Below are 10,667 nucleotides of genomic sequence, written 5' to 3'. Positions count from 1 at the left end.
CCAGAACCAGACAGGGGGAGGCGGGGGAGGGACCAGAGAGGACAGGAGGGCCAGGAGGTTTGAGCCTCCCTGCTCTCCGTAGGGGGCAGGGGCAGGGCAGCCGGGGTGGGGTGTACTCCAGTGCTTGGGGCAGGCAGGGCGGGAGACACCAAGTGCCCAGGAGGACCAGGCCCTGGGGTGGGGGAGGGCCTGGGAGTGGGGGGGGCAGTGGGACGGGAAGCCCCTCCTGGGAGCCCCCAGGCCAGGGCACGGCTGGGGGGGGGCGCAGGCAGGCCAGAGCCCACTCAGCCCCCTGACAGGAACAGGAGGGGGGTGACAGGGCGGGCCCAGGTGGGCGGGGCAGCCCTCCATCCCTGCCTGCCCCGCCCCATCAGGGATGCTCAGGGCGGGGCCTCTGTCCCTCAGGCAGCAGCTGGCTGGCATGGAGGTGTTCCAGAAGGTGGAGAAGATTGGGGAGGGCACCTACGGGGTGGTGTACAAGGCCAGGAACAAGCAGACCGGGCAGCTCGTGGCCCTCAAGAAGATCCGCCTGGACTCGTGAGTGCTGGGGCCTCCTCCCTGAGGCACTGCGCCCTGGCCCACATGCCCCCCCTTCCTCCCCAGGCTCAGAGTTCTATGTTCAGCTCCTCTTTCAGGCCCCCACCCCCGCCCAAGGGAGGAATCTTCTGTCCTCCCCCAGGCAGCTAGGGGGCTCAGCAGATTGAGAGCCAGCAAATCTGCCCTCAGACACTTCCTAGCTGGGTGACTCTGGGCGAGTCACTTCACCCCCAGTGCCTAGCCCTTACCACACTTCTACCTTGGAACCAACACATGGAATTGATTCTGAGAATCGGTATTGATTCTAAGATGGAAGGTAAGGGTTTAAAAAAAAAAAAAGTTACAGGGCAGCAAGGTGGCTCAGTGGATAGAGAGAGCATCAGGGCCAGAGATAGTGGGTCCTGGGTTCAATTGTGACCCTCAGATACTGCTCTTCTGCCTTGGAACCATTACACAGTATTGATTCTAGAAGGAAGATAAGGGTTTAAAAAGAAAATCTTCGGCCTTCACCCTAGATTTCTGCTTCCCTCAGGAACTTCACTTTGCTGTGGGTACATGTTAAGGGATTCCAAATTTGAGACACCTACTTTAGGCAGAGGGATTGTTCTCGAACCCTGAAAGCCAGGGCCAATGGTGAGGGATTGCATTTCAAAAGAAGAGGACAATAGAGCAAAGGCCTTCAAGCCAGAAGCTGTCCCCCCTTGGCTCCTGCCTCCTGCCAGGACTCTCCTTTCCCCTCCCTCCAATCTCGTTCCCCACACCCATTGCTTACTGCAGGGAGACTGAGGGTGTCCCCAGCACTGCCATTCGGGAGATCTCCCTTCTCAAAGAACTTAAGCACCCCAATATTGTCAGGTAAGTTGGAGGGGAGAGGCCGAAGGGACCGAGGGATGCGGAGCCCTACCTACCTCACCCTGACTGGGAGTGAATCTAGTTTTTGTGACCTGAGTCTTCTCATCAGGCTACTCGATGTGGTACATAGCGAGAAAAAATTGTATCTGGTGTTTGAGTTCCTCAGTCAGGACCTGAAGAAGTATATGGACTCAGCTGCTGCCACAGAACTCCCTCTGCACCTGGTCAAGGTATCATGAAATAGGAGAGGGTGGGGATGGGGTCACCTCTCGCCCATCAGGTAGGGACTCGCCTCGCTCCTGCTAATCCTGTTGCCATCTTGCCCTTCTGTTCTAGAGCTACCTCTTCCAGCTGCTCCAAGGGGTCAATTTCTGCCATTCTCATCGGGTCATCCACCGTGATCTAAAGCCCCAGAACCTGCTCATCAATGAGTTAGGTGCCATCAAGCTGGCTGATTTCGGGCTGGCGCGGGCCTTTGGAGTGCCTCTGCGTACCTACACCCATGAGGTACTGATGGGTTAGGGAGCAGAGCTCTTCTTTTGTGTGGGCTGGACTGCCACTCAACCACCAGAGCTGCCCAGAGTGGCACTGGCTTCTGCCCCTACAGGTGGTAACCCTCTGGTATCGCGCCCCTGAGATCCTCCTGGGTTGCAAGTTCTACTCAACAGCTGTGGATGTCTGGAGCATTGGTTGCATCTTTGCAGAGATGGTAAAGGGGGACAAAGGAGAGTCACTGGGATGGTGTGTCGAACCTAGCCTTAGGCTCTGCCCTCTGGATGGTGTATGAGGAGGGCTGGCTAGAGGGCTGCACAATCATAGCTATAGAATCCCCAGGATTAGCCCTGGGAAAGGGTTTGCACAAACGGTTGTACCCTTTGCCCTTCTTCCCCAGGCCCTAGCATTCTGCTTGGGATAGGGGCTGGAGGGAGAAAAAGGAGGTATCTTTGGAATAATGAGGAGGCCTCTTCCCTCCTTTCAGGTGACACGCAGGGCCCTGTTTCCTGGTGATTCTGAGATTGACCAGCTGTTTCGTATTTTTCGAACCCTGGGCACACCTAGTGAGGCCACATGGCCAGGGGTCACCCAGCTGCCTGACTATAAGGGCAGTTTCCCCAAGTGGACCAGGAAGGCAATAGAGGAGATCGTTCCAAGCCTTGATCCAGAAGGCAAGGACTTGCTCATGGTAGGTGAATAGAGGATGGAAAAGAGGGAGTCTACCTCCACCTGTTGTTCCAGAATCTGGCCCAGTCCAGGGCGAGACACCGATTGCTTGTGAACCCAATCCAGTTAGCTGAGCCAATCTGTTTTTTGTTCAACTTGCTCATCCCTGCCCCATTAGTTAGACCAACTCCCCTGAACAACAGAGCTGACATTTGATTGGCACTTCAAAGTTTGCCACGGGCTTTACATTTGATGTTCATAACAGTCCTGTAAAGTAGGAGGTGCTATTATCATCCCCATTTTAGAGATAAGAAAACTGATACTCAGTGGTTAAGTGACTTGCCTGGAGTCACAAAGCTAGTAAAATAGAGATTTGAACCCAGGATTTCCTGGAACCAAATCCACTCTGTTCTGATGCCTCTCTATTTGGCCTACCTTTCCTGTTCAAATTCTCACATTTAAACTGTTCACCCACTTCCAGGAGAAGAATTAAGAAGAAGAATGAAGGAAGACTTCCTTAATTAACAACAATGAATTCTCATTACTCTTCATTCTTCACCCAGAGTACATATGTCCTTACACTGTTGCCAGTCTGCATGTGTTTACTGGTTACCAAGTCATTTTGTACCTAGATCAGACTTTGTAATGTAGGGAAAGTGCTTTGTAAACCTTAGCATGATTTATAAATGCCATCTCTAATTAGTCTGACACATGTAGTTTCCATCTCCCCAACTCAACTTGCAATACCTCCTCTGGGGCAAAGATCACATTTCTCTTCCCCCCTCCCCCCCCCTTTTTTTTTTTTAATAAAAATGAGTAATAGCTTACATTTACACAGAATTTTGTGGTTTGCAAAGCACTTTAAATATATTTTTTCACTTCATCTTTACAATGGGAGATAGTAGGGCACTGTTGAAGGGCACTAGACTGACACTGGATGTAAATTTTATCTTTACTCCTCTGCTTATTACCTGTGTAACCCTTGAGCAGGTTGCTTAAGTTCTCTGAATCTGAGTATGTTGTTCAGTCATTTAGTTGTGTCTGATACAGGGTTTTCTGGGGCATCTACTGAGTGGTTTTCCATTTCCTTCTCCAGTGGATTAAAGCAAAAAGAAGCAAAGTGACTTACCCAGGGCCATACAACTAGTGGGTGTCTGTCTAAGGTTGGATTGGGACTCAGGTCTTCCTGACTTCAGGCTTAGTGCTCTATCTACCAAGCTACCTCCCTGCCTCTATCTCAGTTTATTCATCTGCAAAATGGGGATAATAATAGCAGCTACCTCATAGAGATATTCATAGAGATTATATATAGATTGTAGGCTTACAGTTGGAAATGACCTTAGTAATCTTTTAGTTCAACTCCCATAGATTTATTTATGATGAGAAAACTGAGTGACTTAACCACTCAGAGCCCCAGTTTCCCCATCTGTGAAATAGGAATAATGATACTTCATAGGAGTTTTTTGAGTTTCAAATGACAATTTAAAGTACTTGGCAAATTTTTAAGGGATATACATCCGATAAAGGGTATTACTATGGTTTCTAAGGCCCATGCTAGCTATCCAGAAGCCCTATATAACTTTGTCTGTGGGGAGTTCTTTTGACATCAGTAAGGCAAAATTCTAGGGCATCATGGTGGCAAATTATGGCATGCGTGTCAGAGGGTCACTCAGAGCCCTCTCTGTGGGAACACACATCGTTGCCGCAGCACAAAATTCATTACCAGAAAGTCAGAAGGATGCAGGGCCAGGCTGCTCCCCTCTCTCTCTCTCCCCATGCCCCCAAGGACATCATCCAGCCCTGTAAAAGGTGTGCCCTTACTGCTCTAGGGAAACTTGGGCAGAAAGCTGCAGTGGCCTGGCTGGCCCTAGGCTAAACCCCAAGAGCCACCCTCAAGGCCTTGCCTTCCTCTTCAGCCCTTCATGCTCCCAGAGACACTGACCTTTTTATAAGAAGGACCTGTCCCAGCCTGAGCTGGGTGGGGACCAGGGAAGTTCAGGGAGGAAGGAGAGGTTGCTTGGCTCACCCACAGTTGCTGGGAAGAGACAAGATTGCTCAAGAGATTAGAGAGAAGTTTCTCTATAGGTTCCAACATCTCTGATTCCCAAACTGGGTCACAACCCACCTATCCTGAGCAAGTTGTTTTCTGCTCAACATTCTATCCACACAGCTTCCTCTCAAAATAAATCCCGTGGTTAGTCAGGAGGGCCTTCTGCCAACTTCTTCTGGGCCTAGACGTGTGCTCTCCTGGCTTTGTGGTAATTCCTATCCCAGCCCTCATTATCTTCACCGCAGCCCAGGGGGATTGGGGAAGTAGGCAGAAAGGCTCCGTTAACATGCTTCTCTCCTTCTTTTACAGCAGCTACTACAATATGACCCAAACAGACGCATCTCAGCCAAGGCAGCTCTAACACATCATTATTTCTCCACCTGCAAGTCATGCTCAGCCCCACGCCAGTGCATGCTGGAGCATTTTTGCCGGTGAACAAGATGGGTATCCAGCTTCTACCCTCTTCCCCCTCGCTCTCAGGCCCAATACCCAAGGTCCTTCCTTCAGTGGCAGCTGTAGCCAGCTTTCCCTGATGCTGGGGAGGAATTCTAGGCAGGATGGGCTTTGTGTCTCGATTCAGCTGTGGTCTGGGGACCATGAGGGGCTAAGTTTGGACTCATCTTTCTATCGGGTTAAAGTTCCCATGTTCTTTGTTGGGTTTGACTGTGTCACTTCAGAGTGGAGGGCACAGATGCCCTCCTCTCCCAGGGAGAGGGAGAGGTAAGAGAGCAGCAACCTTATACCTGTTGGGTGGCACTTGGAAAAAGAGAGCCATTTTTTTAAAAATCCACTTTGTTCCACTCCTTAGGAATTGATCTCTTGTCATCATAGACCTAGCCCAAACTTTACCTGCAGGTCAAGAATTCCAAGGTGGAGGGGACTCTGCTCCCGTGCTCCACATCCAGCCTTCTTGCTATTCTTTTGGGGTTTAAACTGTTTAGGAAAGAATTTAATTCCAATTAGAAGAGTTGGAGGAGAGGGGAATTTTTCCATACATGGCCAGTGGCAAGTATGTGAGTTGAGTGTATTTTCAGCAGTTAACTGTTTATCTACTATGTAATTGCATTCATTTGGTCCTGGCTTTAAGAATATGAAATAAAATGGACATTTCTGACCTTTGTGGTGTCTGTCCCTTCAGAAAAAAGGGTACCACAGGGAAAAGAAAGACTCAGCATGACATACAAGGGGCCTATAGATTGTCCCTAGGCCAGAGGTTCTTAACATGGGGTTTAGGAACTTAAAAAAAAAATAAAATAAAAATATATATATATGTAACCATTTCAATGTAACTCATTTCCTTTGTGAATAGGCATTTTATTTTATGCATTTAAAAATGCTTTTCCAAGAAGAAAACACAAAAATGATTAAGAACACATAGAAAGTAGTTAATAAATGCTTGGTCGATGGATTGAATGTGTGTAAATAAGTATCTACTCTTGTATCTGGTCATAATATTATATATAGACAATTATAAAAGACACAAGTGAGGGCAGATAATGCGCTTTAGAGTAACAACTGCTGCTGAATGGGAGGCTGGTAGAAATGGTCAGGGAAACCTACACAGAGGAGACAGTTAAGCTTAACCTTGAAGGAAAGTAGAAATAGCAAGGGAATAAAATACAGAGGATGGCCATCATGAATGTAGAAAAATTGGGAAAGAGCATACCAAATTAAGGGAATCTTTGGTAATTTAGTTTGGCTAGAATGATGAGTCCATTAAAGACATAAATATTAAACCAGCCTGGAAAAGTAGGTTGGAAACAGATTGAGACTGGAGGAGAGATTCAGGGGAGGCGAGAGGTCATCCTTATTCCAATAGGGAAGATTCGTATTCTTGGTTGCACCATTGACATCTTGTTCTTAGAGTCATCTCAGGACAACTCATCCTAGACTCAGAACCAGAGGCAGCAGGGCCTCCCCCTTCCACCAAGCTGGGAGAAGTCTCCCCAGTTCTCAGCAGGTATCCCAACCTCCCTGTCCCAACAAGATAACTATATTCCATGTTTCAATTAATGACAGCCCAGCCACTGAGACAATGGAAGAGTTTATTACATGCATTAGATTGGAGAGTGCAGACAAAGTCAGACTGACCCCCGGGGCTAGGGAAATGTAGTTAGTCACCCAAGGTAGGGGAGTTCAGATACAAAGACCACTCTCCATAATGAAACATTGGGGTACAGAAAGGTAAGGGATCTGGATGCCTCTGAAGAGTAAAGAGAATTTTATTTAGCTTAAAAAAAAAGATATATGACCTTTAACACATGCCTTCATGCCTGCTCACCATGTATAAGGGCATTTCCGTTAGCACAGAGAGCGGGACAGAGAAGTGGAGGCTGTACGGTAAGAACAGTAATTCTCTTGGGTCGCGGGGAGGAGCAGCAGGCCCGTCATTGGGTCTTTCCGGCATCGGGCCATGGCTTCCTTGTAACTTAGCCGCTCTTTGGAGATGGGGTCGGTCAATTCTTTTTCATAGCAGGATTCATCCTGGAGGAGCTGAGCCAGGTCTTCGTTGATCATGCCAGCCAGCAAGGCTTGGGGAACAGGAATGCGACCTGTCCTCTTGGGGTCAATGAGTCCTCCAGTGAGGTGCTGAACCTGCAAGTGAGCCAGGGCACTTTCCCGGGGCATCCAGCCCTTCTGGATAGCCTCACCTACCGACAGCCTCTTCCTCGTGACGGGGTCTTCAATGCCAGTGAAAGCCTTCTGGGCATTGAGCAGCCTCTGAGTAGAAGTGTTCTCAATCAAGCCTCGGTCAATGGCCTTGTGGACAGAATAGCGTTCCCTTGTCAGGAGGTCCACGATGCCTCCCGTGGCTGCCTGGGCCTCCAGCAGCTTCTGCCCAGTGATGGGGTCCAGCATCTTCTTGCCGACAGCAGTCTTGATGTTGCACTTATTGTCAGTCACCATGTCATAGATACCTGCAATGGGAAAGGTGTCATCACTGAGGCCAAGTGAGCAGCCAGGGGAGAAGATACTGGTGGTTGGGTGGCTGGTGGGCGCTGGTGAGGAGAGGGGTGATTTGGAGATGATAGAGCCAATTGAGAGTGAGGAAGGTTTGGTCTCTCCAGCCACCAGGAGAGCAAACTCAGAAATAGGAAGGTGGCCATCCTTGTAGAGATGGTACTCCTCCTTGGTGATCCTTCTGCAGCGGAGGGCATCCTCGATGGAATATTGCTTCCCACTCTTCTTGTCAAGGAGAACAGAATCCTCTCCACATGGGGTCATGGTGGTGATCTCTTCCCAGTCACATTCCAGTTCCTGTAGCTGGATATACTGTCCTCGATCTATGATGCCTCGCTTATAGGCTTCATACGGTGACATGTCTTTCCCTGTTTCTGGGTCCAAGATAGAGATCTTAGTGGAAAGGTTGGTCTCTCTCAGCTGGGTGTCCTGGTTAATCTCTTCTTGTTTCACTTTTAGATGAAGGTCCCTTAGAGTCCTCTCCTTCTCATAGATCTGATCCTTCTCCCGGAGAATAGCTGCCTCCAGATGAGAGAGCTCCTGGTCTTGTTGGGCCCTCTTCTGCCGGTCACTTTCTGTCTTCTGACTGAGCAATTTGGACTCCTCATGTAAACACAACATGCGCTCTTGCTTCTGCCTCTCAAGGTCCCTCATTTCCTTCTCCAGTTTTGCTCGCTCCTGGTTGGCCTGGCTCTGAGTTTTCTGAAGCTCAGCTTCTTCCCGGGACCAGGTCCTCTTTAATGCCTCAGCTCTCTCGATCCTCTCCTTGAGTCTCCTCACATCTTCCTCCCTGTTCTGTCTTGCAGTACGGTCCCTATTGAGCAGCTCCCAAAAATGGGATCTCTCATTTTCCAAGACTTGGTCCTTTTCCACTCTGATGATTTCCTTGTAGATAGTCTTTTCCTGGGACTTGGTCTTCTGAAGGATGTCAATTTTAACCTGTAGGTTCTTGCACTCCCTGTTTAAGTCCTTCACCCGGTTCTTTTCGTTGTCCAGATCCCTCCGCAGGGCCTCTGCTGACCTCTCTAGATCTGGGTCCTTCTCCAGCTTGACCACTTCCTCCATGATGATTTTCTCTTGCACTGCGAGAGGCCGCTGCTCCCTCTCCTGGATTTTTAGGCTCAAATGCCGTATCTCCTTCTCAATGGCCAGCTTTTTGTCACGGTCCTCTTGGAAGCTGAGGAGGTTCTCTTTCTCCTCCACTGTGGCCTGGAGCTGCTGCACCTCGCGCTCCAGCCGTCTCCTGTTGGCCACTTCCTCATCCAGGCTCCGACTAAGACGGCTGTGGTCCTCATGGAGTTTTGGGTCCATCTGGGTAACCACCACTTCTCTGACTACCACCTTCTCCTCCGGCTTCCTCCTCTCCAACAGCAGGTACTTGTTCTGAAGCTCATATACCACATCTTCCATCGCTCTCCTCTTCTGGACCACATCTCTCATCTCCCGCCTCAGACGTTCTGCCTCCTTCTCCAGCACTGGGTCGCTCTCATAACGTATCACCTCCTTGTTCACCATTTTGGTCTCAACCTTGGATCTCTCTCTCTTCCACTCATCCCGCTCCCCTTTCAGTCGGATGAGTTGCTCCTGAGATCGGCCATTGGTGTTGACCAGCTCATTGAGCTGAGCCTTCAGCTGGTCGATTTCCCTGAGGATCTCTGGGCTCTTCTCATGTTTCACTACCTCTTGAATCACTTCCTTGTATTCTACAGTTGGCTTCTGGGCCCGTAGGATAGTCAGCTCTGGTAGGATTCCCTCCACCTCCTTCTCAATGGCACTCCTCTTGTTTGTGGTGTCCTGGAGCTCCTCCTGGAGCCGAGTAATCTCCATCTCTGTCTCTGGATCTACTTGGAAGATCTCATTGACTCTCTCTTTGAACTCCACCTTGGGCTTCTGCTTTTCCACCAAACTGTACTTGCTGTGTAGTTCCTTTAGCTCCCTGGTGAGCATCATGTTCTTTTTCTTCTCCTCCTCAATGAGGTTCCTTAGCTTGACTGACTCTTTAAGGAGTCCAGGGTCCTGCTCCACTTTCTTCACTTCTTTCACAATAACTTTGGGCTCCAAACTGCTAATTTGCTGCTCTAGCTCCTGGGCACGAGCCAGCAACTTGGCCACCGCTTCCTCTGCCATTTTCCTCCGGCTGGCATCCTCCTCGATCTTCCTCTTTAGAGCCCAGGATGCCTTGACCATTTCAGGATCTTTCTCCAGCTTGACCACCTCCTTCACTATGACCTTCTCCTTCACATTTGCTTCCTTCTGTTCCAGAGTCAGTAGGTCTCTCTTTAGCTGTTCCAGTCGAGCAGAGATGGTGGCATTCTCTCCCCTCAGGTGTTCGATCTCAGCATTGATCTGGACCGCTTGGTTGTCCAGGTTGGGATCCCTCTTGATCTGGGTGACTTCCTTAGTCAGCAAATGGGGCTGAATGTTTTTCTTCTCCTTCTCCAGGTGGGCTATCTTCTGATTTACCACCTCCAGGTCTGCCTTCATGCGGGCCCACTTCTTGCCTTCCTCCTCCACCTGGTATTTCATTTTGGACAGGCTGCTCTCAAGCTTGGGGTCTCGGTAAAATTCAACCACTTCCTTTTCCTCCAGCCTTTCCACAGGTTTCTGGGTCTTTAGCAGCAGCAGCTGATTCCTCTGCTCCTGGAGTTCCTGCTGCACCTGGGCCACTCGCTTCCTCTCCTCCTCTAGCTGGGATTTCAGTGCCTGTGACTCTGACTCTCTGCTCACCTGGGTCCGCTTCTCAGACCCTTGCTCTGGGTGGTGAGCTGGCTGGATAGCCTCAATGATTTCCTTCTGTAGAGAAAAAAAAAAGAGAAAGCATATGTGGCATGAGAGATCAGGAAGAAGGGCCTTCCTCATCCCATCAGGTCAGTGACTCTTCCTCTTGGTGCCTTAAGGGCACCAGTAAATTAGAGGATGGAGGCAAGAGGCAAGATGGGATACCCTTGAAACAGGCTAGATAAATGCCCATGACGCCAGCCAGGCAGAGCATCCACGTCCATCCAAACCTTCCAGAAAGTATAAACTCTCATTTATCCCCCATATTATTTATTCTTGATGTGCCCTCTGAGGAAGTCTAAGTCAATCGGTCATAATAGGAAAAGAG

General features: G+C 49.5%; 2 protein-coding genes across 2 annotated transcripts in view; one reads left to right on the top strand and one right to left on the bottom strand.

The window, feature by feature from the left end:
- The first annotated feature begins 376 nt into the window (after nt 1–376).
- Nucleotides 377–5,035, top strand: CDK3 (cyclin dependent kinase 3). Its single transcript, XM_044673902.1, has 7 exons — nt 377–537; nt 1,315–1,392; nt 1,499–1,619; nt 1,726–1,896; nt 1,997–2,098; nt 2,369–2,572; nt 4,910–5,035. The coding sequence occupies exons 1-7, from the start codon at nt 377–379 to the stop codon at nt 5,033–5,035; spliced, it is 963 nt and encodes a 320-aa protein (XP_044529837.1).
- Nucleotides 5,036–6,628: 1,593 nt separating this feature from the next.
- The window catches only part of EVPL (envoplakin), a 38,055-nt gene continuing 34,016 nt past the window's right edge, over nt 6,629–10,667 (bottom strand). Inside the window, exon 21 of the mRNA XM_044675142.1 lies at nt 6,629–10,354. Coding sequence (XP_044531077.1) covers nt 6,902–10,354 — 3,453 coding nt within the window. The 3' untranslated portion in view covers nt 6,629–6,901. The remainder of the gene's footprint in view (nt 10,355–10,667) is intronic.

This window comes from Gracilinanus agilis, chromosome 4, assembly GCF_016433145.1.
Source record: "Gracilinanus agilis isolate LMUSP501 chromosome 4, AgileGrace, whole genome shotgun sequence".
NCBI classification, from domain to species: Eukaryota; Metazoa; Chordata; class Mammalia; order Didelphimorphia; family Didelphidae; genus Gracilinanus; species Gracilinanus agilis.
The sequence above is the reverse complement of the archived record's forward strand: the minus strand, read 5'-3'. Positions and strand labels throughout refer to the sequence as shown.